The sequence below is a fragment of the Piliocolobus tephrosceles genome, chromosome 1, assembly GCF_002776525.5.
Source record: "Piliocolobus tephrosceles isolate RC106 chromosome 1, ASM277652v3, whole genome shotgun sequence".
Taxonomy (NCBI): domain Eukaryota; kingdom Metazoa; phylum Chordata; class Mammalia; order Primates; family Cercopithecidae; genus Piliocolobus; species Piliocolobus tephrosceles.
The window spans coordinates 1,368,747-1,396,060 of record NC_045434.1 but is presented as its reverse complement, the minus strand read 5'-3'; the positions used below and the strand labels follow the sequence as shown (position 1 = coordinate 1,396,060).

General features: G+C 44.1%; 1 protein-coding gene and 1 pseudogene across 3 annotated transcripts in view; both read right to left on the bottom strand.

Moving 5' to 3' along the window:
- ZNF124 (zinc finger protein 124) overlaps positions 1-8,429 on the bottom strand; it is a 22,366-nt gene extending 13,937 nt beyond the window's left edge. For both annotated transcript variants that reach the window (XM_023216124.3, XM_023216125.3), the window contains exon 1: positions 8,231-8,429. In XM_023216124.3, coding sequence (XP_023071892.2) covers positions 8,231-8,260 — 30 coding nt within the window. In that variant the 5' untranslated portion in view covers positions 8,261-8,429. The remainder of the gene's footprint in view (positions 1-8,230) is intronic.
- Positions 8,430-20,327: 11,898 nt separating this feature from the next.
- On the bottom strand, positions 20,328-26,539 carry LOC111545193 (annotated as a pseudogene). Its single transcript, XR_002732365.3, has 2 exons — positions 22,916-26,539; positions 20,328-21,160 (listed from the first exon to the last, which is right to left on the bottom strand). The product of XR_002732365.3 is annotated as a peroxisomal targeting signal 1 receptor-like (transcript).
- Positions 26,540-27,314: the final 775 nt, after the last annotated feature.

Below are 27,314 nucleotides of genomic sequence, written 5' to 3'. Positions count from 1 at the left end.
CATGGCCAGGTGCTCCCTCAACTCACAAACCATGGCCAGGTGCTCCCCAACGTATGAATCACTGTTTGTTCAAATAAACTCTTGAAAATTGAAAGGTGCCTCTGTTTAATTTTTGACAGGAGAAAGGAGGACTGAGAATCCCAGGAACCACAAGCTCCTCCCACACATGAACACCTTCCCCAGCAAGCAGGGACTCTCCCCGATGACCCTTCCGTTATCCTCGCAGGATGCCCAGGTCCCCACTGCAGACCCAGTCCCCGCCCTACAGCCAGGGGATACTGAGGCCAGGCTGCACCAGCAAGCAGGAGGGGCTGCGGACTCCAGAGCTGACTGCAGGGCGGCCTGGGTCCTGCCACAGCCGTTTCTAGCAGGTTTTACCCACACCTCGCCCACTGCTTGGGAGGCCTGGCTCTGCACATCCCTGGCTTCTGGGGTATCCTAAATTTCTTCCTAGGGCTCTTCCAGTTCCTGCAAGTCACGAGGTGACAGAGACCGCAGCAGAGTCACCTGGGGCCTCCTAGAGCCCAGGAAACAGCCACGGAGATCAGACCACAAGCTGAGCGGGCAGGCACAAAGACAGCGGCCCAGGAAGATTGCCTCCTCTCTGCCGCTGACTAGACAGTTCCCAACTCAGTGCCCCTGACCGTACAGGACTCCCGGCCCTGCCCCCTCCATCTGTGAGTGACAGGGGATGCTACCAACCATGTGACTAAACTAGGTCTGAATCCCAGGTTTTTGGCTACAGCTCTCCTCAGGCAGGGCTTCCACCCTGAGGGCTGGGGGAAGGGCCCCAACCAGGGGACGTTTGCCTGTAAGCCAGACTTGGCCTTGGCTTTCCACACTGGGCCCTGCTGTCTTCCTGCAGTCCTTAAACCCCTCCTGCTTCTTCCTCCTGAATACAGGATCACACGTGCACAGGGAAGCACAGGCTCAGTGACCAACAGAGCCGTCCTGACCTAAGGAAGGGACGGTTTCCCGGACCAGGCTTTTAATTTGGGAGGAGGCTGCTGGCCCATAGCCAAGGCTTCCTCAAACCCCATTCCTCAGCCTGCTCATATTCAGCTAAAAAAATAAAAAGACACTGACAAAGAACTAAATTTATGAAATACATGGAAAAACCAGAGTTATATGGCAGCAACAGTCTATACAGAAATTAAAAGAGAAGAAAAGCAAACGTTTAAACTGGCTCAGAAGAGGAGTCTGCTTCACCCACAGTTCACGATGAAAACCCACATTCGGAAAGTTAAATAAATATATTTCAAGCTTGGAAGCCAGACTCTGCCTTCAGTGGGGACTGTTCCCTGGTGATGAGGCAGGGAGACCCTAAGAGTTACCTCTGCGAGCTCAGCAAGCCCTCCTATCTATCAGGTTCTTATGTGAGAAAAGAAAGCCCCAAAGAAAAGACTGACAAGTTTGACGGTTCTAAAATTAAGAACTGTCCATCAACTTGTAGAATGAAGTGAAAAACAAAATGCAACCTGGGAAAAAGTATTTGCAGTCTTTACAAATGAATATGGATTAGTGTTTGGAGTGTGTTTTACAAAAACATACACACACACAAACGACAAAAGCAATAAACATGCAAACAGGTAAAATGTGAGAAAATGATGAAAAACTATTTGAAAGAAGATGAAAGACCACACACACACAAATGCTCAAAGCGAATGGTGATTAGCAAGAAGCAATATATAACCACACAGAAGTAAACAAGAATAATTTTTTTTAAAGATGAGGTATCTCTGTCACCCAGGATGGAGTGCAGTGGCCCCATTACAGCTCACTGCAACCGCAAACACCTAGACTCCGGCAATCCTCCTGCCTCAGCCACCCCAGCAGCTAGGCAGGTGCCGCCATGCCAAACTCATGTTTATTTTTATTTTTTTGTAGAGATGGGGGTCTTGCTATGTTGCCAGGCTGGTATCAAACTCCTGCCTCAGTCTCCCAAAGCACTGAGATTACAGGCGTGAGCCACCACATCTAGCCTGAATAAATACTGAAAAGGCATAAAAGCACAGGCATGAACAGTCAAGCAGCAAATCTGTACATTCCACTGGCAGTTCCTAGTAAATCTGAATGTATCCATCATCTACAACCCAGCAACTTTTTCCCAATAAGTAATACATTTATAAACTGTTAGCACTTGGGGACAAAACCAAGAATAACATCGTCACATTAAAAACAAACTTGAAACAACTCAAGTCCCGTAAGCAATGGAATGGGTGAGTAAACCGGTTGACCCCCCCACCCTCAGGCAGCAGTATGTGTGCAACAGATTGAGGCAAAGAAACCACAAAAAGAAGCCACAAAGAATAAAAAAAGAGGCCAGGCACAGTGGCTCACACCTGTAATCCCAGCACTTTGGGAAGCCAAGGCGGGCAGATCACCTGAGGTCAGGAGTTTAAGACCAGCCTGACCAACATGGTGAAACCCTGTCTCTACTAAAATACAAAAACTGGCCAGGTGTGGTGGCCGCGCCCGTAATCTAAACTACTCAGGAGGCTGAGGCAGGTGAATTGCTTGAACCCAGGAGGTGGAGCTTGCAGTCAGTCAAGATCACTCCAGCCTGGGCGACAGAGCAAGACTCCCTCTCAAAAAAGAAAAGAAAAGAATAAAAAAAGAATCAGGACTGCGATCACGTCTGCGGGCAGAAGGCAGGTGGGATCAGGGAGACACACCAGAACTGCCCAAGGCCTCTTTATTCCCCGCGTGGTGAGTCCATGACTCTTCACATCCTTATTATTTGAATTTAGCATAAAACAATTTATTTCAAGAATTATCTTTGCTTTTCTAGATCACATCTATTAATTGGATTTGGATTTTCAAACAAGAAAACACAAATCTTATATATGCACGTTCATAAGCGTGGGGGTCACCCTCACCGTGGGGAAGCAGCCCAGGGCGGCTCACTCCTACGCAGTGAATGAGGAAAACCTGAGCAGCCACAACATTCAATGCTGGGAGCTCCACACTCCTGACTGTCCCCTCCTCACAGGGTAAAAATGCTCCTTCCTCCAGGGTCTCAATTCTCACCAGTGACCAGTCACTGGGAATCAGTTTGAGGTTCTGACATGTGATGTCCTTTCTTCTGACATTCAATGTGTGAAGTTTGCTGAACACCAACCAATTCTCCAACACAACTGAACGTGCAACTCAATTCGGAACCACTGGGTTCGGCGCAGACTCCACATGTTTGGGGCTCAGTCCCACAACACTGCCCCACTACAGATGCCTGTCCCAAGCCCCGGGGCCATTTGTACTTCTGAGCTACTAACTATGAACTACAGACTTCCGTAACCCCCTCCTCAAGTTTCATAATTGGACAGAACTACTCACAGAACTCAGCAAATCACTTTATTTATGTTTACAGTTTATTATAAAGGACACAACTCAGAAACAGCCAAGGGAAAAAATGTATAGGGTGAACAAAAGAGGCAGGGAAAGGCAGGGTGGGTGGGTAACCCTGGTAAACAGCTGTGATTTAAGAAATCCGCTATCATTTCCATGTATCAAGAGCAGCTTACTGCAAACAAACATCCTTTTCATTGTGACTTAGATGATGCTTCCTTTTTTACCTCTCACAAAGCCAGACACAAACTAGGCAATTTTTTTTTTTTTTTTTTTGCCTCATAAACAATTAGATGAACATTTTTCTCTTCAGTAGTCAGAACAAAATATCTCTTATCCAAGCTTTGCTTAACTTTCTCTCCTACCTCCAGCCCCCAAACTCTGACTCTTACTTAGCCTCAGCCAACACATAACCCCTCTTTACATCTTTCCTAAGAATAGGCTGACTTCAGGGTGAAACAGTCTCTGATCTAGGATCTGATTTTGCCACCTCCATCCTGCTCTCTCCCTCCCAACTCCTTTCTAATCATGTTCGCTCTTCCCTATGAAAGAAAGCCCTTTTCTGCCTAACCTTTGAGATGCTTACAGATCTTATATTTGGTCCTCTTCCATATTGCAATATTCCTTTAAAATAAAGTTACTTTTAACCTAAATTTGACATTATTTGATAAGTAATAAGTTAATAATGGTGTAAATAGGAGAAGGGAAGCTGGAGTTTGAGAGTGTGGGGAAGGAACTGGAAATTTAGAATTTTACTGCAACAGTCCCGGGACAGTAACAATTATACCCTTAGAAAGGGCATCACAACCCTACTCCTATCCCAAGAGCAGCCACATCTGCCTGTGGATCCTCAGCTCTCCAGGGCCTTGTAGCTTCTGTTGGTATAAAGGGCTCCTTTCATGGTTGGTGTGAGCAGGACAGGCTCCCCAGGAAGAACGAACAGGCTCTTCAATAGCCTCGTCCCACAGGCTCAAGATTGGCCTTAGCTGTAAGTCACTAAGCTCATGTTTCTGCTCTCCAGTCAAGGTTATTCATTTTTTAAACCATAATAATAATTATATTTAATAATATTGTTATGTTAATATATCAATATGTATATTATGATTTAAAAACAATAATTATGATTTAAAAGAATTGTTATTATTCTTTATTATTATATTATTCTTGAGACAGGGTTTCAATATCACCCAGACTGGATTGCAGTGGTGCAATCAAGGCTCACTGCAACCTCAGCCTCCTGGACCCAAGCAATCCTCCCACCTCAGCCTTCCAAGTGGCTGGGACTACAGGCATGTGCCACCAAACGTGGCGTTTTTTCTATTTTTTGTAGAGACAGAATCTTACTATGTGGCCTAGGCTGGTCTCAAACTCCTGGGCTCAAGTGATCCTCTTGCCTCAGCCTCCCAAAGGGGTGGCATTACAAGCATGAGTCACCACATCCAGCCCACATTTTATTTATATTTTATTTTATTTTTTCAGACGGAGTCTTTCTGTCACCCAGGCTAGAGTGCAGTGCCATGATCTCTGCTCACTGCAACCTCTGCCTTCCAGGTTCAAGTGATTCTCCTGCCTTAGCCTCCCAAGTAGCTGGGATTACAGGTGTGCACCACCACACCCAGCTAATTTTTGTATTTTTAGGAGATACGGGGTTTTATCACGTTGGTCAGGCTGGTCTCCAACTCTTGACAAGTGATTCGCCCACCTCGGTCTCCCAAAGTGCTGGGATTACAGACGTGAGCCACCGTGCCCGGCCCCCATGTTGTTTTAAATGAAAAAATACTCAGTGTTTGAAGAGTCCAGCAAAATCACTCAAACTCAGTTTTTACGTTTGTTAGAAGGAATAAAATTGTAAGGCACTTACACTTTATACCTCAACAGGAAAAGCAGAAGTATTTATTTCATACAATAAACAGGTCACTTAATTATTTTTTTAAGTCACTTAATTATTTCCATGATAACAAATTATTTCATAAAGAAATTATTTCTATGTTAACACATCTAAAAATGTCAAGTCCCCACCCACAGATTTACCATTAAACTTGGACATCTGGGTAACAGGAAACAGAGTCATCCACTGTCACAAAATCTCCGCTCGGCACAAAGGTGGAACTGATGCTTTGGTGAGTGTTATTCACTAATTTATCTACTGTACTTTCTTGTGAAAACGTATTTTTCTGCAGCCTTAATGGAAGACAGTGTCTCTATTTTTCCCTGGTAGCATTTCCAAAGCTAAGCCCTGGAATTTGGGTTGAAACTATCCCCTAGAAAAGAACAAACCTGTGAAACTTACTACACTCCCTCTGGGGAAGAAAAAAGACATTTAAGAATTTTTAACAAATGAAATATATGACTAGATATCTAATATTTTTCCGATATACACCTTTTTCTTGGCCTTTTGAAAATATTTTCTTATCTCTCAAGCTGTACTGATAAAATGTATTTTTCAATCAGTGAAAAACTGAAGTTAAAATAAGTGAACAAATATTTTCAAGGTGACAAACACAAGGAGTAGCAGTACTGACTGACACGGACATGGCTGACTCAAGGGTCAAGTCAGACCATCTCATCACCTAAATCCTCCCACCCCATCCTGCTCAGGGAAATACTCAATGTCCACCCTCCCCCAAAAAGCTGGGCTGTGTCCCCACTGTGCCCCAAATGCATTTTGCTTTTTTAGGTTCCTGCCTCACTGCGGTGGGTGGCGGGCGGGGGGTGTTTCCTTGCACTTTGGAATAGCTGTTCTCCCTTCACAAGTATGAGAGAATTCAGAGGGCAGAAATTCTTTCTTCCCTTAGTACCAGTATCTGATTGCCTGACCAGCATTTTGTCTCTCAGGAGTGACAACAGGGGTGAGAGAAAAAAAAATCTAAGTCCCACTGGATTAGCTTTTTAGAGGAAGAGTATAGAAGAGTATCCCAGGAGACTCCTCTCAGTTCCAGGGGATTCATGCCATCCAGCTGCTCCTCTGAGAGGCTCCACTCCTAAACCTCACCTTGTCTTCTGGGAGAAGAGGACCCAACGGCTGACATTCACTATTTATGACACTCCAAGAGACATGGCCAGTGTGGGCACATTAGGTCATCCTCAAACAGCTTTTGAACCCAGGACCCAGAAAAGACAGGAGGGTGGCTGAGGACACATGGCCACATGAAGGTTCCAAAGGGAAACCTCCATCCAAGACGTTCTGGGAAAGTGTGTGTGCCTAGGAAGACAAAAGGAGGAGAGGCACAAAGAATTTTTCCAGTGGACTAGATCAGGTGATCATTCTCTGTTTTCATGTGAAATGTTCAGAAACAGCTCCTCACTGCTCAGTGAAAACATGATAAACCATTAAAATACTACATCTGGTTCAAATGCACAATTAAGAACAAATAGTTAATAATGTTGTAAATTGGAGAGGGGAAGTTGGAGTTTGAGAGTATGAGGAAGAAACTGGAAATTTAGAATTTTACTCAAGTTCTAGAAGAGTTAGGCTGGGGAATACGGTCATGGATTTGAGACCCTGCTTGCCATACATCCGGAAAATGCAGGGGAAACCAGTACCCCTGTGGAAACAATTAAATAGGAAGAAATTAGACTGAAGTTGTAGCAGGACAAGCTGCAGACAAAACCCCTCAGACACCGAGTTAAAGAAGGAAGGGCTTTATTCCGACGGGAGCTTTGGCAAGACTCACCGAGCTCCCCGAGTGAGCAATTCCTGTTCCTTTTAAGGGCTCACAACTCTAAGGGGCCCGCGTGAGAGGGTCGTGATCGATTGAGCAAGCAGGGGGTCCATGACTGGGGGCTGCAAGCACCGGTAATCAGAACAGAACAGAACAGGACAGGGACTTTCACAACGCTTGTCCATACAACGTCTGGAATCTATAGATAACATAACTGGTTAGGTCAGGGGTCGATCTTTAACCAGGCCCAGGGCGCCGCCCGGGCTGTCTGCCTGTGGATTTCATTTCTGCCTTTTAGTTTTTACTTCTTCTTTCTTTGGAGGCAGAAACTGGGCATAAGACAGTATGAGGGGTGGTCTCCTCCCTTAAAGTGACTACGGTGCCCTGAGTTCCTCACCCAGAAAACCTAAAGGAACTTCTTGCCTTTGTTGTAATTACTTGAAGGGAACCAAAACTTAATCAAGCCCAAATCATCAATTTACCTCTGATTACATAACCGGGAACCATCCACCTAAATAATCCGAATAACAGAACTACATAATTATAACCAATCAATTATTACATTGGGGTCGCTTTGGGCTGGGCGGGGTAATCCCAGCACTTTGGGAGTCTGAGACCAGGAGTTCAAGACCAGCCTGGGCAACATACAGAGACACTACCCCCCCCAACCCACCCAATCATTAAAAGAAAAAACAAATTTGGTTTGCTTTCTTACACATTTTAGAAAAGCCTTTCCATCAAGATCGTCCGGTGGCCCACAAACCAAAAACCCTGGCTGGGTGCTCCCCTACTCATGAATGGCTGTTTGCTCAAACTCTGCAACGCTTTAAGTAAACCTCAGTTTAATTTTCAACAGGATTAAAGAGGGACTGGAAACGCCAGTGGCCACAGATCCTCTCAGGCGCGAGCTCGCACCCCGCGCTGGGCCTCTCCCCTGAGGACCCTCGGGTCTCACTGCAGGATCCCGGGGAAACGGCGCTGCGGGTGCGGGGCTGGAGAGGGAGCGGATTCGGGCAGGACAGAAGTCGCCATGCAGAGACGGGACGGGAGCCCGGGGTGCCGCTGCCCGCCCAGCCCTGCTGGGCGCCAGAAAGGACCGAGGGCCGCGCCGCGCCGCGCCAGCAGGGACCCGGGTCCTCCCTCGGGAGCCGACCGCTGGGAGCCCGGGGCCGGGGACCGCCACAGCCCCTTCCCTTCTCCAGACCCCCGGCGGCGCAACTCACCATTTCCCAGCTTCCGGGGTGTCCCGACATCCTCCCTGCGAATCCCCCAGTACACGCAGGTCACAAGAGGACCCAGGCTGCGGCAGAGACTCCTGGACCCCCAGGAGCGAAGGAGAAGCGCCGCGGCCACTGACCGCGCCACGCACGTGCGGACACGAGAGACAAAGGCCGGACAGACCCGGAAGCCGCCTCGGGTTTTCCAGCGTAGCGCCTGGTTAGGCAGTCCCCGCCCCGGTGCCCATGATTGGGTAGGGTCTCAGGCCCCGCCCCCTGAGGCCCTGAGTGACAGGTGACATGCTCCCACGCGTGTCCGAATGAGGCAGCGTTTTGGCAACCGCACTTTTCCGGGCGGGCTTCCTCTCTGGGGCTGGGACCCAGCCTTGCCTAGGGGACATTCATTTATATACACTTAACCTTGTATACAACGTTACATTCATTTGTGAATAATATATATGATATTTAAAATAGGAAACAATATAATAATAATTCTTTTAAAATTTCAGACTTATGAACCTTCATGGCCTCTGGTCTTCTGAGGAAGCAGTCCGAGGAGCCCGAGTTTTGAAAAGGGAAGCAATCCTCCAAAGCAGCAATTTCCACAGAAATCACATGTGAGCCACAGGTGTCATTTTAAAATTTCTAGTAGCAAAAGAAAAGAGAAATAAACGGGTAAAATTGATTTAATACTTTAACTCAATATATACAAGATATTATCATTTAAATATATAATCAATATAATGTTAATGAAGGATTTTTAGTTGTTCTTTGTTTTTTGGTACTAAATCTTTCAAAGTCACTCTGCGTTTTAAACTTCCAGCACGTACCCATTCAGACCAGCCACATTCTAGGTGCTAAGTAGACCCCTGTGGGCAGTGACTGTCCCACTGAAGTGCAGTTTTGAGGGCTCTGGCTCCGCTGACCTCAGGGAGTGAAGGGCCTGAACCCCTCTTTTCTGCTAGAGGTGAGGGAACGCCCTCTTTCTGCTAACATCTCTCCTCGGGCCCAACGGTGGCAGAGACGGTGCCCAGAGAGAGAAGCAGGCTGCAATAAAGAAGTATCTAGAGGGAGTCTACTATTTCCCACCTGCTCTTGCCGGGGCCCAGCCTCTTCTATAGATAAGACAGTGAAAAAAAGACGAGGGGCCCCAGGAGAAGAAAACCCATGTCTTCAGATTTGTCCACAGCCCTAACCTCAGGACTTTAGATGTGGAGGGAATACCTTCAAGACAAACTTCTCATTTTGCAATTTGGCTTTGGCCCTAATGGGCAGGCTGTGGTTTTCTGTTTCCTCCAGTGGTGTGGAATTTAAGTGTGTGAGCTGAAGCACTGATCACATGCATGCATGCCTGCGTGCACTTCTGCATGGCTCAACACTGTCTAACCAGAGATCCAACTTTACATAAAGGGAAAAGGAAATCAGTACATACAAGGTGCCATGTGTTTGCCTCGTAACTTGGAATCAACATGTCACTGAATCCTGCCATCCTGTCTGCGCTAGGTGTACATATTACCTATTGCTTCATAGTAAAACTCCCCAAAACTTATTAGATTGAGCTGGTCCACCGTTTAGGCTGGGCTCAGGTGAGCCATTCTTTTGGTCTCAGCCGGGCCCTTTCAGGCACGTGTGGTCAGCTACTGCTTGACTAGGCAATGCTGCTTCTGAGGGTGAGCTGCCTGTCAACTGTGGCACTTTGGTTTCTTCGCTGTAGTATCTCATCCTCTAGCAGGCTGACAGGGACTTGTTATCATGGAGATGACACGGTTCTGAAATAAAAAGCAGAAGCGTTGAAGAGCTTTTGTGCCTCGGCCCCAAACTGCCACACGGTCATATTCACAGCTTTCTATTGGCCAGAGCAAATCAGGCCAGTGAGATTCAAAGTTTGGGAAACAGATTCTGCCTCTCCATGAAAGCAGCTATAAAAGCATATCACAAAGGGCATAAATACAGGAAGGGATGAAGAACTCCTGTCATTTTTGCAATCAGTATCATGCCTTTTCTTGCAGATGAGGTTTACATAACTTTCCAAGACAAGGAACTTGTCCAAAGCCTCACAGCTACTAAGAGGCTGGGCTGGGACTCAGGATTAACTTTTCCTGACTCCAAAGCCCATGCACCTCTGTAAGTCACACAAATCAAGCAGCTTCTCTAAACCTTTGAAGTCCTGGAAAGTAATCTTCTGCAATAGAAGTAAGAATCCTGTGAGATTCTGATCCATCTAGTACTCTTCACCATTTGCAATAGTTGCCTCCAGAGAATGCTTTTGAAGCATCTTGGAATAACTTGAAATAATTTGAGGAAATGGTTGATTTCCTAATTTAGGAAACCAACGTTCGATATATATTTTTTATTTAAAAGCAGAGATGATGCCTTCCACATGAACACAAATTCTATTCATCCCTTTTTGTTGTTTGTAGGCTATTTTCAACAAAGACTAAATCAAACCAGTGTGTCTGAAATAACCTCTTACTCTGAAAGCAAGTGACATAAAAATAGACCCGCTGAGAAAAATTTCTTCCTGCTGCCATTTAACAAAACAGCTGAATACAATTTGAAGTCTTCCTTTGATTTTTTTTTTTTTGAGACAGAGTCTCGCTCTGTCGCCCAGGCTGGAGTGCAGCGGTGCAGTCTTGGCTCACTGCAAGCTCTGCCTCCCGGGTTCACGCCATTCTCCTGCCTCAGCCTCTGGAGTAGCTGGGACTACAGGCGCTGCCACCTCGCCCGGCTAATTTTTTTGTGTTTTTAGTAGAGATGGGGTTTCATCGTGTTAGCCAGGATGGTCTCCATCTCCTGACCTTGTGATCAGCCTACATCGGCCTCCCAAAGTGCTGGGATTACAGGTGTGAGCCACCGCACCTGGCTCATCCTTTGATTTTTAACAAGGGAAGGTTGTTTTCCAAGACCTCAAACAGATCATGTGAGTGTCAGGGCTACTATATTGACTCAGAAGGTGGACGAGACCCTCTGTCTGGGGATGGAGTGGTGAGAGGGCACCAGCAGGTGAGGCCTTAGGTCCATAGGTGACATTCATTCACCAGGTGTGGTGTTTTAGGGTCCTGATGTTGATGACAAGAGTTATGTGTATATTACTAAAAGTAAATTGTAGAACATAACAAATAATCATATATAAACCAAAAATGTCGACAACTACAATTATTATTATGCATCATTATTCTAAGTATTTTTACCACAATTAGAAGTAGTAGCAGTTGTTGCTGCTGCCACTGCTGTTGTAGGAATGGTGATGAAAACATGGAATAAAGCTCTGCTGCCTCATCATGCTGCTGCTCCTATGGCTGCAGATTTGCTAGTTCTGTGCAGACTTTGGACTTCTGTTGTGAAGCTGTAACTTAAGAGACTTTCAGTGCTCTGCTGCGACAGGAAAAACGTTTGAGTCAAGACAGAAGAACAATTCTGTGAATTTGAAGGTGGAGGCGAGGATGGGTCCGGTGCAGTTGAAGAGGAAGAAGCACACATCACTGAAGGAAGGGGTGGAAGCCTGCGGTGAATGGCAGGGCTTGGCCATGAAGCAAATCAGATTTGGATTTTCCAACTGGTTACTCAGTGAAACTGACACACCTGCAAAGCGGGAAATGGAGGACAAATAAACAGGTGATGTGTCCAGCAGCAGACAGGAGGGTCTTCTCAGAACACACCGGCTCCTTCACCCAGAACTTCTTCCTACAGCTCCAGCAGACATTCTCGTGTAGAAAACCACCATGTGATTTCACCACGTTCTGACTCCACGTTCTGACTGAAAACCACCGTGTGATTTCACCACGTTCTGACTCCACGTTCTGACTGGTACAGTATCCTTTTCTCCATTCTCTTATCTTCCCCTTCCTCATTCCATTATTGCACATAAAGCATCTGGGGTAGGCACACGAGCATATTGCTGTTTTGTGTGCTTGCTTGTACTAAATGACCTGTGTTGATCAGCAGCCAGATGAGATGGGGCAGAAAAATACTGGCCCTGTGAAGACTGTTTCTCCACCAGTGGCTGCTCACTCGGCTCTTATCTCTGTATTTCAGGACTTTAACAACAATAACAAAAAAACATAATACCCTTGCATAGATTGTTTGGTGAATTTTAATGTTTTTAATATAGCATTGTAAAACCAAAAACAATTTCATAACTTTTTTATCTACATAGTTGCTACACATAGGGCCAATCTGTTCACACACAGGACTCAATGACATTTGAAAGAAAAGAATGAACCTCAAATACTTTTGCTCAAATACTCAAATCCAGTGTCTGATTGTTTAAATACACATTTTGCATATAATGAAAAAATATGTAAAAATTAAAATGTAAGGTTTATCTCACCATCCAGTATATCAGTTGGACCACAAGTGAGCAAAAAGAGGCATCTGTCTGCAGGAAGCTCTAAATTCTCCTGGGAGCCCCACAACCACGTGCGCCTCCCAACGGACCCCGTCCTTGGCCTGTTGCCACTGGCAGGGCATCGTGGTGAGGTTTCCATGTCTTGGCACAGGGAGGGTAGGAGGTTGTCTGTCTCACAGCCAGGCCAACATCCCTGACCAGGGCCCTCTGGAAGAAGATTCCCAAGGTCCCCGTCAGCTTTCAGAAGGGTTAGGCCATTCTAGAGAAATTATAAATGTTCTTGGGGGTTGACCCACCGGTGAGCTGGGCATCCCTGTGCTCTTGGGAGCTGGAGCAGGCAGGAGCCCACCCTCCTGAGCGCAGCCGCCACAGCGCAGACCCAGGCATCTCCGAACTCCAGAGGGCCCAGGGGGGTCCCCCTCACCCCACAGGCTCGGAAGTGCTTGCTCCCACTGTCTGGCTTCTCCTCACTGCTGGCATCCACTCCAGTCACAGAGAAAAGGGGAGTCTGGGCCCATGCACCTATCAACCCACCACCTAGGTATGAAGCCCAGCATGCATTAGCCATCTCCTCTTTGACTTTTATTTATTTATTTATTTTTTTTTTTAATTTTTTTTTTTTGAGACGGAGTCTCGCTCTGTCGCCCAGGCTGGAGTGCAGTGGCCGGATCTCAGCTCACTGCAAGCTCCGCCTCCCGGGTTCCCGCCATTCTCCTGCCTCAGCCTCCCGAGTAGCTGGGACTACAGGCGCCGCCACCTCGCCCGGCTAGTTTTTTGTAGTTTTTAGTAGAGACGGGGTTTCACCGTGTTAGCCAGGATGGTCTCCATCTCCTGACCTCATGATCCGCCCGTCTCGGCCTCCCAAAGTGCTGGGATTACAGGCTTGAGCCACCGCGCCCGGCCCCTCTTTGACTTTTAACATGAAATTCTTACAATCATTTTATGTTATCAATGACCAGTCATGGGTCTTAAAATGCTGGCTGTTACTTGCGTATAATATAACTTAGCTGTTACTTGCTCAAGCCTGTAATCCCACCACTTTGGGAGGCCGAGACGGGCGGATCACGAGGTCAGGAGATCGAGACCATCCTGGCTAACACGGTGAAACCCCGTCTGTACTAAAAATACAAAAACTAGCCGGGCGAGGTGGCGGCGCCTGTAGTCCCAGCTACTCGGGAGGCTGAGGCAGGAGAATGGCGGGAACCCGGGAGGCGGAGCTTGCGGTGAGCTGAGATCCGGCCACTGCACTTCAGACTGGGTGCCAGAGCGAGACTCCGTCTCAAAAAAAAAAAAAAAGACATTTTTATTAATAAAATAAAACACAGGATACTTTTATCATAAAGATTATATTCTTAAATGACCACAATGATCACTGTACAGTCATTTATAAAATGACACCATCTATCACAAATAACAGTAAAAATTATATATTGTAATAGAGTTGAGGAGAGAGTTCTCAGCAAACTTTTTTTTTCAAAGAACACATTAGTTGCATGTAAGAGTTGCATGTAAAATTGCTTCTGGATTTGTGTAAATGGCTTTTTCATTCTAGTACGCTCCTCTTTTCTTCAGATGTGTCGATTAAGCTCACAGACTTTATCATCAGTCTTTTGTGTCTTGCTCATTTAATGGTAAAATTTTCCCATCATTATTCATAATTACGTAAATACCTGGGACTTACAATACTTCGAATAGTCTGAGGTGAAAGCCAACGTGAGGATGAACTTGATTTGCATTATCTGTTTCCTGAGAGGGCTCAGGAGCTTCACCCTCAGCCCCAGCCACCCATGGCTGTCACTTCTCACAGGGAGGGCTGAGATGTGCATTAAATTGATCAGTTTTCAATGTATCATGTAAGACTCAATAGTCCTTTGCACTGTGATCCACCTATAGATACGCACTCTGCTTATGTTCTTCTATATTGTTTCTCCCAGGTCGGTACCATATTATGGCAAATCCTGGGATTCATAGTGAAGTTGCCAGATTCATCAAGTAAAAAATAGGACAGAAAATGAACTTTAAAATTTAAATAAATGACAAATGACTTTTGGGTGCACATACATGTCTTTGACAATGATCAGCAGTTAGATTCTGAGAGATAAACTTCCAAAAGAAATAATGAAAATAAATATACTTTAGCTGTCAATTCTAATCCACAGTATTGTGATCCTTTCTTCTGTAGTCTCAATACCAATGACCTCAAGAGACTTGTTGGAGAGACTCCATCTGATGATTCAGCAGATAAAGTATTTTTCAGCATGTGATGGTTTTTTATATTTATATATTTATAGAGAGAAGGGTGCGAAATACATGGGGTGAGCTAAATATATCTTAGGGTAAGAGAATAAAACATCAGATTTCCTATTTTATCTCTTTTTTTATATAGCTTACATGTGTTTTATTAACAAAATTATGTGGACATGTAGTTTATAAACAGTTGCACATATATTTATAGTCCATGTCCAAGTATTCTTTTACTGGAGCTATACTCCTCAAAAGAGAGACCATTAAGCCTTTAAATCAATGATATCCTGGCTCTTTTCCTGGTTTTATCATGACAGCAAAACCAAGTTGTGCTGAGGGTAAAGGTGCATGTTCATGGAACTGTCCGTTGTTTGGTTCTGGAAGTGTGTTCCTTTACTAAGATTTTGAAGAATTATTAACAATCATTTCAACATATGAGGTTGAAATGATTAGCTCATACATATGAGGTTGTTTTAGAGAAATTTTCTACCTTAACCATTAATTTCTGAGTAAGAGGCAAAAATACTAATTGTCACCATTTCTGTATTGAGATATCTACATCTATCTAATCTATCATCTATTGCTCCATATATACATGGGATGGTACTGTGATAAGTGACCTTTAAAATATAATTTTGACAGCTGTCATCTCAGAAAAAAACTGAGTGGTGTGGAATGGTTTTCTATTTTTTTGTGTCAAGTTGACTTGTTCTAATGACTAGATTAATTCGATAAAACAATTATGCCTGCATCTTGGCCAATAACATTAGAGAGTAATTTCAAAATTGCTCAGTGAAATTATGCCAGGTGTTCTGATATTACAGGTATCCTAACAAAGCTAGAGGGAAATTACCTTTATTATCGGAGAAATAAGTGTCTTCAAAGCAAAAGAGGGGATCTCTCTGTTCAGTGGAATCTCAAGAAAAGGATCAACATTTGATCATTTTGATGCAATTTTATGGTCGTCATAAAGTGATTACAACTAGTGTCATTTTCTTGACAATTCAGAGCTGGACATTGGGGATCCTCTGCTGAGACGTAGATAATTTATTTTTGAGATGGAAACTAAACTGTAAGAGAGCCAGAGCCATTTTTATGTGATACAGCTACTAGGGTTTGGTGAGCACAGTCACGCCCTCCAAAGGTGTCCATGTTCTAATTCTCAGATACAGCAAATATACACTTCATGGCAATGGGTATGAGAAGTTGCACATGGGATCAAAATTGCTAATTTGTTGGTGAAAAATAAGGATACTATCCTGAATTACTATGGTAGGTTCAAACGTCTAATCACAAAGGTTCAAAACGTGAGAGACAAAGAATTAAAAGCATTGAAAGGTCAGCATGTCAGAAAGACAACTAGATATTATTTTTTCAATTGTTTTGGTGATTCTTTCCCTATTAGCATAAATTTTATTCAGTTGCACTGTGCACATATGATTGGGTAATTTGTTTATCTGTAGCATCAATGTGATAAATATAAAATGAGAATACAGAACAAAGATACAATTTCTTTTTTTTTTTTTTTTTTTTTTTTTTTTTGAGACGGAGTCTTGCTCTGTCGCCCGGGCTGGAGTGCTGTGGCCAGATCTCAGCTCACTGCAAGCTCCGCCTCCCGGGTTTACGCCATTCTCCTGCCTCAGCCTCCGGAGTAGCTGGGACTACAGGCGCCCGCCACCTCGCCCGGCTAGTTTTTTGTATTTTTAGTAGAGACGGGGTTTCACCGTGTTAGCCAGGATGGTCTTGATCTCCTGACCTCGTGATCCGCCCGTCTCAGCCTCCCAAAGTGCTGGGATTACAGGCTTGAGCCACCGCGCCCAGCCCAAAGATACAATTTCTAAAGAGGGATGCCCAGGTACCATGGGTAACTATACCCAGGAATAGAGAGTGTGCATCTTATGAGAAATGTGTTGGTATTTCATATACTAATTGGTGTAGAAAATAATGCAGAGGCTGGATTATCAATAATTTATATGAGATAGGGCTTATCAAGATTAAGAGGGTAAAACAATAAAAGTGATTTGTGATAATTTTCACTAATGCAGAATTAACAATGATGATGTGAGATCTTTTGGGATTTTTCTGATGTACAAGGCCAATTTCTGGCCAGGTGAAGTAGCTCACACCTGTGATTCTAGTGCTTTGCGGGGCCAAGGCAGGAGAATCACTTTAGGCCAAGAGCTCAAGACAAGCCTGGCAGCATAGCGAGACTCCAACACCACTACAATTAGCTTCACCTGGAATCCTAGCTGTTTGGGAGATGGAGGCAGGCGGCCACTTGAGCCCAGGGGGCCCAGAAGGCAATGAGTTATTATTGTACCACTGCACTTCAGCCAGGGTGACAGACCAAGACCCTGTCTTGAAAAAAAAAAAAAGTAAAACATGAAAAATACATAAAGTTCATTATTAAGAACACTTTATTTTCAAGCTGACATTGCAGTCCCAGTCAACACCTTTCTCCTTTTCTTCTTCATCTTCACTCTCCTGGATCACAGGCCGAAGCACACAGACCTGATCATCTGTCACTTGACTTTTGTTCACTCAATGACGCACCCCACTGTAGTGGATTTTTTTCTCTTTAGACAGTGTTTGAGTCACTGAATTTTTGGGAGGACCTCAAATGTCAAGCACTATTCTACATGAACAGGGTGATGAGGGATCTGGCCATCAGCACCACCTGCCTCCTGAACATGCACCAGGCCATCACCGTCAGCCCTAGCATCTTGTGGTAGGTGAGACTTAAACAAAAACATAAATTATCTTCCAGTAGTAGCATGATCATCTGCACTGTAGCTTGTTTCAGTGTGACCCAGACCAATTCAATTTACCGAGTGTCAGTGACTTCTGCTCATTTTCTCCAATGAGCTCCATCCTCAGGGGACTGTTTTTTATTCTAATATTATTTCAGAATATTTTCTTTGTAGGAATCATGCTGCTCTCCAGTATGTACGTGGTCATTCTCTTGTTCAGGCATGAGAGGTGATACCGGAGCCTTTGCAACACCAGCCGTTCCCCAAGAGCCTCCCCAGAGAAAAGGGCCACGCAGACCAGCCTGTGTCTTCTGGTGAGTTGCTCTGTGGTCATGTACTCAGCGGACATTATCACTTCATCCTCCTTAACCACGTGATGGGTTCATGGCCCAGTCATCTGGGATGTCCACATGCCTGTGGTCACTCTCTGTGCCACCGTCTGTCTTTTGGTACAAATCAGTCCTGACGGAAGAATCATCAATATTCTAAAAAATATTTCTATCAAAGTGCCCCACCCATTTTTAACAAGGTTGTACTGGGACAAAAATCTTCTGAAGAGAAATAGATTTTTCTGCCACCAGTTAAACTACGCAAATAGCACAGGATTTGTTAACTGACTTAAATGCAGTCGATTAAATAGCAATTGCATTATATTTAAAAAGTTTACTTGATGCTGCCAAAGTCTAACTGCTTTAGTTCAATGTCCATCAGGGTTTGATATTTCCAAATCAAGTCTCTTACACTTTCTTTTTTTTTATTTGAGATGGAGTCTCGCTCTGTCGCCCAGGCTGGAGTGCAGTGGCCGGATCTCAGCTCACTGCAAGCTCCGCCTCCCGGGTTCACGCCATTCTCCTGCCTCAGCCTCCTAAGGAGCTGGGACTACAGGCGCCGCCACCTCGCCCGGCTAGTTTTTTGTATTTTTTTTTAGTAGAGACGGGGTTTCACCGTGTTAGCCAGGATGGTCTCGATCTCCTGACCTCGTGATCTGCCCGTCTTGGCCTCCCAAAGTGCTGAGATTACAGGCTTGAGCCACCGCGCCCGGCCACAAACCACCAACTCTTAAAGGCATTATTCAAATTATTTTAATATATCCAATAAAAAAAGAGATTTGTCCTATTCCTTCTCATTCTAGCATTCTAGTCTTCATAGATATATGTATTTGTTTTACGTTTTCATTTTTTGAGATGGAGTCTTGGAGTGTCACCTGGGCTGGAGTGCAATGGTGCAATCTTGGCTCACTGCAACCTCCGCCTCACAGGTTCAAGTGATTCTCCTGCCTCAGCCTCTGGAGTAGCTGGGATTGCAGGTGCCCGCCATCACACCAGGCTAATTTTTCGTATTTTTAGTAGAGACAGGGTTTCACTATGTTGGCCAGGCTGGTCTTGAACTCCTGATCTCATGATCCGCCTGCCTTGGCCTCCCAAAGTGCTGGGGTTACAGGCATGAGCCACTGTGCCTGGCTGTTTTCTTTCTCTCTCTCTTTCTTTCTTTTCTTTCTTTCTTTCTCTCTCTCTTTCTCTTTCTTTCTTTCTTCTTTCTTTTTTAACAAATATTTTAGTCTTATTTGTAAATCATTTACACATATTCTTATGAAGAAAAATAAATTTCAGAAAGGAATCTTGGGACCATGGTAGTTACAATATATATGTATATATGTCTGATCATTAGCCACTGAAGACAAGGCAAGAGGCTTAGCAGTCATTTCTGGGGGTTAGTGTATCTCCCGGTGCAGGGGACAATTGAGAAGAATCCAAGCTGCTCCCTCATCTTCCCTCGATTCTCACCTTCTGAAGACAATATGGGGGAAGGGGATTTTCCAGTGCTTTCCACTAGAAACATTTCAAGAGGTACAGTGAAGGCTTATGGTAACAGTGAACCTGCTCTTTGCTAGAAATTTGGCAAGATTGCAATCTCTGAACCAACCTAGTAGAAGAGTTAGCCCAATTTCTATTCACAGGTACTTCTAAGAGGAGGAGGGATGGCTGCATTCATCACACCCCCTTCCCACTTGCTCTGTTCTCCCACCAAGGCCCCAGAACAGAGCTCTTGATATCATCTGATCTAGTCCCGCCCCACTCCCACCTCCCTCATTGACCCCACACCCAGACACTCTGTAGCAGTTGGCCCTGGCAGCTCCTGAGGACTGCTGGGATGACGACACAGCATTTCTGCATCAGCATCGTACTCACAGGGAATCGGAGCTCAGCCAGGAGAGGTCCAAGAATGACAGAACTATGAGCACCCCTACCAAAACTCAGCTCTGCAGAGCCACATAAACAATTCAGCCTGACAGGCCAGCTCCTAACACCCGATCCCAGGCAGTCATCATTAGAGACCACAGCAGATGAACCTCCTACTTACACTGAACTATTACCAATTCCCAGTAACAGTGGGGAAAGGAGACACATGACAAATGCGGTAGACCCTATCAGAAATGGCAGCTGATGACAACAGTTAGCCTAGATCATTGGGTCCTACCCAAAAAGCATCCTCAAGAACGATGAGCAGAGAGCTCTGTAGCTGGATGTACAGCCCTTCAATTATGAAGGGACGCAGAGAAAACAAGCCATGTTTTCCTATGATTGTATAGGAACTAGAACACGGACTACCCGGCCCTATGTTGAGGCAGCTTCTGAAAGGCCTTACCACTTACGGTCATCAGCCCACCCGCTTGGTAGGTGTATTTGGGGAGAGGGACTCACATCACATCTAGAGGGCGGAACTGTCTAGGCAGACACTCACAGGGCAGCCCATCCCACTGTCACTGGGGCAGGCCAAACATGGTTAGGAGGGTGGACAGATCCCGGGTATCAGCCACCCCACAGGCGTCGCTCTGGCCTTCACACAGAATGCGAAACGCAGGGTGCTCCAAGTGTTCTCTGACATGGCACCTCCTTCACCCTGAGGGCCCTGACTTTTCTTCCACATGTTCAGGGCCTCCAGAAAGTGCTCCGCAGCCTGCCAGTGAGCCTCAGGGTTGATGCAGCTGATGCCCAGGTTACAGCGGGACTGGATACAGCCAAGCTGGAGCTCAAGGGCCTGGGGGTATGCAGTTACTGCTGCTTCACTCTGGTTTCCATTCCACAGCAAATAGTCATTGGGACGAACACTGAGGGGAGCTGTGAAGCAGTTCATGGCCTTGTCATGCTCTCCACTCAGGTTGGAAAGGACCTGCAAGCCACACTGCGCATTGGGGTCAATGGATATAGGGTCCAGTTGCACAGTTGCTAGGAAGAGCTCCTTCATTTCAAGAAACAGGGAGTCAGACAGCAGAGATCCCAAAATACGCTTGCTGGCGCCCAGTCCTGCCCCACCAGCCCCTTCTTCAGTAGGTGTCACCAGATAGGCACAGGCTGGTGTGTAGCAGGGCTTCACAGGCCTGCTGCTGCAGGGGCTCATTGGTAAAGCTTGCAGCCAGTGCCATCAGTGCTGTCAGTTATCTGGCTTTAGCTCCAGACACCTCTGCAATGCTCTGATGGCTCACAGTTCTTGTTCATTCTCTGCCTGGGTGGTACCCAGGTACTGCCAAGCTTCCATATTCTTAGGATTCTGCTGCATAGCTGCCTCAAAAAGCAGCACAGCATTTGGCAGGGACTATTGGGGGAACCTGTCCCTGATAATTCAACATGAGTCCTTTTCTATTTTCCCTAAGTGTCGGCCAGTCTGAGAAATAAAGGGAAAGAGGGCCGGGCGCGGTGGCTCAAGCCTGTAATCCCAGCACTTTGGGAGGCCGAGACGGGCGGATCACGAGGTCAGGAGATCGAGACCATCCTGGCTAACACGGTGAAACCCCGTCTCTAATAAAAATACAAAAACTAGCTGGGCGAGGTGGCGGGCGCCTGTAGTCTCAGCTACTTGGGAGGCTGAGGCAGGAGAATGGCGTAAACCCGGGAGGCGGAGCTTGCAGTGAGCTGAGATCCGGCCCCTGCACTCCAGTCCGGGCGACAGAGCAAGACTCCGCCTCAAAAAATAAATAAATAAATAAATAAATAAATAAATAAATAAATAAATAAAGGGAAAGAGTACAAAAGAGAGAAATTTTAAAGCTGGGTGTCTAGGGCAGGCATCACATGCTGGCAGGTTCCATGATGCCCCCCAAGTCACAAAACCAGCAGGTTTTTATTAGTCATTTTCAAAAGGGGAGGCAGTATACGAATAGGGTGTGAGTCACAGAGATCACATGCTTCACAAGGTAATAAAATATTACAAGGCAAATGGAGGCAGGGTGAGATCACAGGACCACCGGATGAGGCGAAATTAAAATTGCTAATGAAGTTTCAGGCACGCATTGTCATTGATAACATCTTATCAGGAGACAGGGTTTGAGAGCAGACAACCGGTCTGACCAAAATTTATTAGGCAGGAATGTCCTTGTCCTAATAGGCCTGGGAGCACTACGGGAGACCCGGGCTTATTTCATCCCTTATCTACAACCATAAAAGACAGACGTTCCCAGAGCGACAATTTTAGAGACCTCCCCCCAGGAACGCATTCTCTTTCTCAGGGCTGTTCCTTGCTGAGAAAAAGAATTCAGCGGTATTTCTCCTATTTGCTTTTGAAAGAAGAGAAATATGGCTCTGTTCTGTCCACTTCTCAGGCAACCTGACCTAATGGTTATCTCCTTTGTTCCCTGGACATTGATCACTGTTATCCTGGTCTTTCTTCCAGGTGCCCAGATTTCATATCGTTTAAAGAATTTGTGCAGTTAATGCAATCATCACAGGATCCTGAGGCGACATACATCCTCAGCTTACGAAGATGACGGGATTAAGAGATTGAAGTAAAGACAGGCATAGGAAATCACAAGAGTATTGATTGGAGAAGTGATAAGTGTGCTTGAAATCTCCACAATTTATGTTCAGAGATTGCAGTAAAGACAGGCATAAGAGCCGGGCGCGGTGGCTCAAGCCTGTAATCCCAGCACTTTGGGAGGCCGAGACGGGCGGATCACGAGGTCAGGAGATCGAGACCATCCTGGCTAATACGGTGAAACCCCGTCTCTACTAAAAAATACAAAAAACTAGCCGGGCGACGAGGCGGGCGCCTGTAGTCCCAGCTACTCGGGAGGCTGAGACAGGAGAATGCCCTGAACCCGGGAGGCGGAGCTTGCAGTGAGCTGAGATCCGGCCACTGCACTCCAGCCTGGGTGGCAGAGCAAGACTCCGTCTCAAAAAAAAAAAAAAAAAAAAAAAAAAAAAAAAAAAAAAAAAAAAAGACAGGCATAAGAAATTATAAAAGTATTAATTTGGAGAACTAATAAATGTCCATGAAATCTTCACAATTTATGTTCTTCTGCTGTGGCTTCAGCCCGTCCCTCCGTTCAGGGTCCCTGACTTCCCACAACAGGGCCCGCTCCTGAAGTCACTGCAGCCCTTCTTTGAAAGGCTGAGGGTGATCACGCAGGGGGTTCTCCTCCTCCAACTGGTACCCCTTATCAAAGGAAGCTGATGTGAGGTCATCATAGTCAGAAAGCCAGGGGTGAGCATCAGCATCTCGTTTTGCCATCTCCTCCAACTCCGCCTGCAACTCTATAGCTGACTTGGCGCATTCAAACTCCCTATCAAGGGCAGTTGTGTTTACTGGTCTTGTGAATGATCAACCCAGGTATCTGATGTACTCAGAATTAGCCAATTTGGGGTCATCCCCTTTGGCCACAAAGTCATTGGCCATGTGCTGCAGATCCTTCTCAGGATGACATTCATGGTCCAACGATCAGCAGCTGGTGCTCCCTCAGGCTCTCCCAACCACAGCTTCTCCCCTGATTGCTCCAAATATGCCTCAGCCCAATGGAGGGGGGGAAACAGCCAAGGGGTCTGTAACTTCAGAAATGAATGATTGGGACCAGTCTGTCTCATTACAATCCTGAATTACATCCACAGCATCTCCAGCTGCACGACACTCTGGGCCCAGTTCTCAGACAAGGCCAAGTCGGCCACACCAGGGGCTCTCTGGGGAGGCGGGAGAAGTTACTGTTCAATCTGCTGCATCTCAGCCAGTTCATCCATCGTGAATGTCTGAGGAGCATGGGATGCAAGGGGTACATTGTGGTCTGCAGCAGTTCAACCACCAACTCATCTTCAGAAGCTACTCCCAAAGGCTTGGAGACTGCCTCAGAGGCTCGGGCTCCGGGCAGGGATGGGGGGCAGGGGCCAGGCCTCAGACCTTCTGCTGAGGTCGGGGGTGTTTTCTCTTTTTACTGTATTTAGCTACATTAATCATGCTCAGTATTTCGGTTCACTAATCTCATCAGCTGAGACAAGTTTAATATTTAACCCATATGTTGTATATTAAGTAGGTTGTATTTGGCTCTTTTTCATATATGGCTTGTCAAGTTTGTAGTCTTTTGCTCTTTAATATTTTTTTTTCCTATTTTTCTCATTGTGTTGACTTAAACATTTAAAAAATAAGTCCTATAACTGTGTGTAACGTAAGTTTTAACTTTCTTTTCACTTATGGGAGATATTACATTTGAGACGTCTGCAGTTTATGTCTGTTTTTTAAATTTGCTTTATGGCAAGTTGGGCAACCCACATGGATTTGGCAACTCTGACCACTCATATCTAACAGGACCGCTTACTTCTCAGTCGATTATTTTCCTAAATGATTTCTTTGGTTTGCTTCTCTAGTTGGAAAATTCTCGTATTTTACTTTCACTTTCAATGCTATACAGTCGTTTAAAGATTCTTGTAACTTTCTGAGGATTTTAGCTTTCTACATTTAAAATGTGTAGAATCTATACTATTTTTCCAACAAGCACAAATGTCAACAGTGTACACATGAAATATATTTTACACAATTTTTTTGTAACAGACAAGAAATCTCAAGTTACTTTATTTAGAACATATCCTTTCCTCAACATACTGTAAAGTAATAATAATTTGTAGAGTTTAACTTTAATACTAGGGAAGTGACTTTACATTTAGCACAAATTTCTGAAATAAATGTACTCTACGTCAGAGAACAGTACCTATATATGGCCAAAACTACTGATTTTCTACACCACTGAGAACATATTGGCAGAATTATTTACCTGAATTCAGATTTTTGGCTTCAATCACCATGCTTCCTCATTAGCACTTCCCTGAATCCATGAAAAGAATCTGTTTGAGTCTTCCATTTGAACTACAAATTTAAAAATTTCAATGCAATCTTCATGTGGTGAGATAGTACTTGCTGGTAAAATTTTAGTCAATAATTTCTATTGTTATTTACAATGTTCAGAAAATATGACCTGCTGCGTTTCTGGGGTAATAAATTCAATGACATATTTTAGGCCTAAAACTTCACCACTTAAAATACTCATATCTAACATTTGAAAATAATGGACATCCTTTGTTTACTGGCAAAAATAGCTGCCATTTATTCCTATGCCTAATTAGTATAACTTACTAACAAAGTTATCATTATTTATGTTCATTTAGTTGTGGGACACCAAAAAGTTAATTTCTATAATGACCTTAATGTTACCTAATATGAATGAAAATGTGACAGAGGCTAGGAGATGGAGTGAATAAAAAGAGGGGAAACGTTCTTCAACGTGTACCAAGTTTCAGTTAGGAGAAATAAGATTTAGTGATCAATTGCACAGAATGGTGACTATAATAAATAATGTGTATTTCAAAACTGCTTTATATAAAGACGATTTTCAATGTTTTCACCACAAAAATTATATGAAACTATAAACATTAACTTGATTTAATCATTTTACAACATAAACATATATCAAAATATTACACTGTAGATATATACTGCTATTTTTCAATTAAAAATACAATTTTTTTAAATTCAATTTTTCAATGAATCTTTGATTTCTTCACTTTAAACTCTTAGGTATTAAGCATACAAATGTTTAATGGCTTAGAATAGTACCTAACACATTATATGAGCCATACACTAACTACTACTCCGAATTATCTTTTTCACAGCATTCTTCAAATACAAGATTATTCTGTATATCTTATTAAAATCGATTTTTCTGTCTTATCAAAATATTGATAAAAATAGAAGGTAGGGCATTTGCCTGTTTCACACATTCCAAAATCAAAGGGCAGTTTCACTAATTATTTTTACATTCAGTAATTCATTTGTCTCACACAGTAAACACAAATATTATGTAACAGAACTATATTCATATTCTTCATCCTAAAAATGGAGAAAATTTTGAGTTATTTGTTGATTGTAGTACAGGACTCATTCTCTATTTTTTCAAATTATTCCATGTCAAGTGCCTAGAGTAATTGTTCATGACATACTATGAAATAAAAAATATTGATAGGGATGGATTACAAAAGCAAACTGAAAAAGCATCCTATGAATTGTTTCATTTTATATATATGTACACACACACACAAAAGAATATACTTATATCCATATAACAAAAAATTAATTAAAATCTTTTTAGATAGATGAGCTGTTATAAACTGCTTAAGTTGTACATTTCATCAACATTTAATGAAAAACATCAATTTCTCACAAAAACTTCAAGCAGTAGAAGAGGTAACACTTCTTAATTCATCTATCAGCCAGTAATACCATAACACCCAAATGAGACAAAAGAATCACAAGATGACTATGAAACAACATCCTATTTAGACACAGAAACTCCAAGAAATATTTAAAAAATGAATATAAAAAGGTATGAGTGATTACATACCATGACTAAGCAGGGTATTTTCACAATGCAATGTTGGTTTAATATGATACAATATTACTTGAACAAAGTAACAATGTAATAATTTAAATAGAAAAAGCTTGATAAATTCAACACCTGTGAATGACAGAACATCAAGAAAACTATTAGAAGAAAACTTTTGAGACCTGCTAAAAGGCCTCTATGAAAACCCAAAATCGGCCAGGTGCAGTGGCTCACACCTGTAACCCAGAACTTTGGGAGGCTGAGGTGGAAAGACTGCACAAACTCAGGAGTTCAAGACCATTCTGGAAAATATAGGGAGACCCCATCTTTACAAAATATTTAAAAAAAAAAAATTATCTGGGCATGGTGGTGCATGCCTGTTGTCCCAACTACTCAGGCAGTTAAGGTGGGAAGATCACTGGAGCTTAAGAGGTTGAGGCTGCAGTGAGCCAAGATGGAAAACCCCACACCAAAAGCTAATATACTTAATGGTGAATGACTGGGGGCTTTATATGCAAGTTTGAAAACAGGACGAGAATTTCTACTTTCACCACTATTCACCATCGTACTGGAGATATGAGCCAGAAAATTATACTAGAAAAATAAACACAATTCTCCAGATTAGAAAAGAAGTGGAATAGTCTTTTATTGTCATAATGTCGTATTTTAAAAGTATAAGAAATTCATTAAAAACCTACTTGAGGCTGGGCACGGTGGCTCACACCTGTAATCACAGTACTTTGGGAGGCCGAGGCGGGCGGATCACAAGGTCAGGAGATGGAGACCATCCTGGCTAATATGGTGAAACACCGTCTCAACTAAAAATACAAAAAATTAGCCAGGTGTGGTGGCAGGCACCTGTAGTCCCAGCTACTCGGGAGGCTGAAGCAGGAGAATGGTGTAAACCCGGGAGGCAGAGCTTGCAGTGAGCCGAGATCCGGCCACTGCACTCCAGCCTGGGTGACAGAGCGAGACTCCATCTCAAAAAAAAAAAAAAAAATTAAATAAATAGATAAATAAATAAATAAAAACCTACTTGAGCTAATAAAGAAGTTCATCAATGCCACAAGATCAACATGAAAGGTTAGATAGTACTTTTATATCATAGCAGTA